We start from the raw sequence: 4,600 nt of genomic DNA on the forward strand, positions 1-4,600 counted from the left end.
CATGTGTTATCTAAGGCTAGCTGATGGGTCCGTGTCACTCTGTATTCTGAAGTCCTTTCATTTGCTGATTAGTTTCTAGGTCCAATTCAAGGTACTGGTGCTCTCCTTTACAGTGCTACATACTTTACAGCCCACATACTTGAAGGGATGCCTTTCCCTGTATGTTCCCATGCACCACCTCTATTCTGCTCAGCAAAGTCTATTATCAGTTCCTCCATCATCTAAGGCATCTTTTGTCACAGTCAAGGCTTGGGCTTTTTCAGTGGCACCCCATAACTTTGGAATAGCTCCTGTCCTCCTTACTTCACAGTGAGGATGCCAAACAGAGTTGATGCAGAATGCTTTCGGGATAACTTAAACCTGGGCAAAGGTGAAATACATTTCTGACTGGGCATAAATTAGTTTTAATTTAGCTTTTAATGTGTTGTTTTAATGTTTAATTTAAATGTTATTAAATTGCTTTGTATTGTTTTTCTATTGTTGTTTTTCATCTCATCCTAGATTGGCTGGAACAAAAGTGGGTATATAAATGTTTTAAGAAAATAAGTAAAGACTGACTTCAAAGGGCTTAGATATTGCACTGCTAAAGTGGTGATAATTAATTAACACTTTGGCCCTAATAGTCAGTTAGATCTTTAGACTGCCCAATCTCCAATTAGTACTCAACACATATCTGAAAGGGCCAACTTCAAAGCAAACTTCCCCAATGGGTAGTTCCAAATCTGCAAATAATGTTAGACCAGACCACAGTCCAGAGTAGATCAGAGTAGACAGCAATAAAAAGATCAACTAAAAAAAATCATTTTGAAAATGAGAGGATTTTCCTATTAAATGGTATCAGAATGTGTAATCAGAGTGTGATTGAGAATATATTGATTTGACCTATAAAACTGCCATCTATACAGTGTCAGGCCAGAGAAGTTACAATTATGTTCCTCTTTTGTTTTCTAAATTGCCATTATTTTAGATATTTTTACCAACAAACATACTTTTTTTGATTTTGTAATAATACCCCAGTTGCCTGGATGCTGCAGTAATGCTTACAGGTCTAGGAGTGGTTGCTGGGCAAATCGAAGGACCTGACCTGTTTTGTGGGGTTGTGTTTTGTGTGTGTGTGTGTGTGTGTGTGTTTGTCATATAATTCTAAGCAATCTCTACAAAAGTAACCTGTACTCAGAAGAGGAAAAGGTTCATTTGGGTATGTGGCATCACAGTAATGTGCTGAAGCCCAGAGGATGATTTTTTAGGCAGAACCTACAGCAAGCTTTGTAAGAGGAAGTGGTCCAGCTCCTTCATTTAGACTCAACAGGTTCATGACACAGTCACTGAATATTTTAGACTTTGTATTGAGTCCCCCTTGGGGGATCTCCTTCCCCTGTCTGACTACATGCATGCTCTCATGCAGAAATAATAAAGTATGGTATAGTCCTCCAAAAATGACTGTGCACTTTGTGCAGCAAATAGGAAACAAGTAAACATCCATTGGACTGCACAGAAAGTTCCTTAAAGGCACTATCAGGAAGATCAAATCCTGTTAGGCAGTCCAAAGGTGGCTTTAAAACACCACAAGACAAGCCTAAATCATGCAAAATAGCTCTGACAGGGACAAGAGGCTGAAAACACTGATAAATAGAGATTCAAGGAAGCTATGAAATACAAAGAGGAAATCTTAAATAACATCTACCCCAAAGAACACAGGATCTGCCAGATTAAATGTATCTAACCAATCCAGGAGGTATTTGGAAGAATAAATCTCTAGAAATATTTTTTTTAAACCCAACAACAATAAAAAGTCTTCTGTTCATCAGTAGCATACAGATACCTAGAACTGTCCACTAAAATATATAGACAAACACAAGGGATCACAGTTATCCTTACAGAAAATACAACAAAAAACAGACACACTGATGTGATGGCAGAAACATTTAGTAAATCTTTGCATGCTAAAACATTTTATAGGATTGTTATTGATAAATTCTTTATAATATTGCAAGGAAAAGTCCATTCATTTCTCTAAGCAAGGAAAAGTCCATTCATCTCTCAATGAGTACCTGGATTTAGGTTCATTTCGTCCCAGTTCTTCCTCAGGAGTAATCCTATTCTCTTCAGAGTTATCAGCCTCTTGATATAGCTCAGTACTTTGTTGGGGACACCTTAACTTCTTTTCTACACAGATGCAAAAACCTTCTCAGTTAGGCTGGCGCACTGCTCTCTACAAGCCTCAAGAGTATAATTTCTTCAAATTGTTATCCTGGAAAAAAAACCCATGGTAATTTAGAAAGAAAAACAACATGAAGCTGAATGGAATGTTATTTGATATTCTTTCAAACTTACCTGTAGTCACATTAAAAGTGTTTAAATTCGGAGCAAGCCAGTCTTGTCTTCTCTAACAGGTGCACAAAGCCTCCATGATTTTGCTGGCTTAAAAGTTCTTCATTAACACTGTATTAAAATTCCATCTTGGGGTTGAGAGCCTTTTGCCAGGCAAATATAAAATTTAGAAGGGTTTTAGCCGGTTAGAAAAGAAGGACTGGTTTGCTCCTAATATAATATAGTGCTCTCCTGAAGGGTGGCCAGGGCAGGCAATGTCACAGCAGAAGCTACCAATCAACAGCCTTCTCTGCTCCCTTTACAGTTAGTCAGCCTACACAAGGGTTGCCAGCTCCAGGTTGGGAGATACCTGGAGGTTTTTGTGGGTGGAGCCTGAGGAGAGCAAGGTTTGGGGAGGGGAGGGACTTCAGTGGAGTACAAGGCCATAGAGTCCACCTTCCAAAGTGGCCATTTTCTCTACCTGCTCTCTGTCGCCTGGAGGTCAACTGTAATAGTGGGAGATCTCCAGCCTCTACCTTGTGGTTGGCAACCCTAACATGCACAAGGCAGCCTCCTTAACTCTGCCCCCCTCCAGCCACTCATTTCTTTTCTTAAGCGGGGGTGGTGCAAAAATCATTGCCTGCTCCAAGGGAGGAAAAAGATGGGAAACAATGCAAATTAAGCCACTTTGCATGAGTTCTGATCATCACGAGGGACAAGGAACTATGCAGTGCACTGAAGCCCCCTCCCTCTGATCACCCCTTGTCCTACTGAGGCACCTCCTGGCTTCAGAAATGTCATGAGACAGGGCCCCTGAACATCTAGATCTATCTTTAAAGTTACGGGGGCTAGAATTGCACTGAGACCATCAGAGAGCTGGTTTGCAGACAGTTCCGCATTTTGCACTTGTGCAGAAACACCAAATTCCCACACATCCCTGAGTGTACTTTGGCCAGAAATTTGAGAGTACCAATGAGGCATGGATCTCACCATCAGATTTGCTTTTATCCTTTATTTATACACCTATGTCAGCGTGTGTTGCATTTTGCAAAGTACAAAAGACAGGTCTCTGCCTCAAGGAACTGATGGACTAAAATCTGACAAAAAGGAGACAACAGAGAGAGGGAGGGAGGGAGGGAGATGGAAGGTAGGATAAAGAGAAGAATACATCTTAATTCCCGCTCAGTGTGTTTAGGCTTTGTTTCAGTAGGGAGGGGAGGACAACCTTTGGACATGCCTGCTATATCTGGTTGGCCAGTGCTGGCCTACAGAATGCTGAGCCAACCGCTGCTTTGATTCAGCACAGTCTTATGTAGAGGAAGGGAGACATGTTCCATTCTTACTGGATTCCCAACAAAGTGTATGAAACAGTTTGAATATACTTTCCCAGTACAGACAGATGTGTTGGATGCAGCTTTGAAGAGCAGGATAAAAATGTAAAAGTCATATAGAAAAGGAATGCATCATCATCATCAGGATTCTGTCCTTCTTGGTGAAGGCTGGACATGCTTAGGATCTCATGGACAGTCCAACTTTTCTACTGTAAGCAGGCTTGCATCCTTCTAATGGAGGGTGTGCCTCTAGGATCACACTGTTAATGGCTTCTTAAGCTCTCAGGGTCTCATGGACCCTTCCTTCTACAAAGTGCTCTTAGCTTTAAAGGGGAGGGGAAACCTAACATCCAGTAGGAAGTACCAACTCTGTTTTGAATTAAGTATTTTCCTCCTCTTTCCTAGCAGGGGATAAATCTGGAAACGAACACGAAGAAGCAAAGCTTCAGAATGCCAGCAAGCAGATAGTGCACACCGCCATTCAGCAGGCCGTAAAACAGCTCTCCCAGGAGAACCAGCAAAAGGCCAAGGGAACAAACAGCAGCGTCAGCCTGCAGCTCGAAAGAGGGGAATTAACCAAGAAGCACGAAAAAAAGTAAAAGGCCACCAGGGCTGCTCTTGGATCGTCCAGTCTGTTGCCTTCTTCTTAGTATCTGCTGTCTCACTGAGACACCATTACTACAGAAAAGAACAAACCAAAGTGTAATCAGCACATAGATGTATACAACTGCAATAGTCTGCAACTGAGAAATAGGGTTTTAAGTGCATTAGGTAATGTAACAATATTTATGCAGTGCCTCTTAACATGTAACGAAACAATGCTGCGGCTACTGAAGTTGTGTCAAATGCAAGCCTTTTGTAGAGTACAATTCTAGATTCAGAACATGTACCTGTATTCTTCTGCACATCATCAGTGTCTATTTGGCTAGCAGAAATCTTTCCTAGGAATCCATCACACA

At 41.3% G+C, this 4,600-nt stretch overlaps 1 protein-coding gene across 1 annotated transcript; it reads left to right on the top strand.

The window, feature by feature from the left end:
• The first annotated feature begins 315 nt into the window (after positions 1-315).
• On the top strand, positions 316-4,240 carry LOC107118004 (chromosome unknown open reading frame, human C18orf42). Its single transcript, XM_015420218.1, has 2 exons — positions 316-370; positions 4,047-4,240. The coding sequence occupies exons 1-2, from the start codon at positions 316-318 to the stop codon at positions 4,238-4,240; spliced, it is 249 nt and encodes an 82-aa protein (XP_015275704.1).
• Positions 4,241-4,600: the final 360 nt, after the last annotated feature.

Source organism: Gekko japonicus, unplaced genomic scaffold, assembly GCF_001447785.1.
Source record: "Gekko japonicus isolate JY-2015 unplaced genomic scaffold, Gekko_japonicus_V1.1 scaffold209, whole genome shotgun sequence".
Lineage (NCBI taxonomy): Eukaryota > Metazoa > Chordata > Lepidosauria > Squamata > Gekkonidae > Gekko > Gekko japonicus.

Excerpts from the sequence above, each read along its gene's own strand:
- LOC107118004 (XM_015420218.1), top strand. The coding sequence starts at position 316 with ATGCCAAACAGAGTTGATGCAGAATGCTTTCGGGATAACTTAAACCTG. Across the intron at positions 371-4,046 it reads TAACTTAAACCTGGGCAAAG|CAGGGGATAAATCTGGAAAC; the intron begins GTGAAATACATT and ends CCTCTTTCCTAG.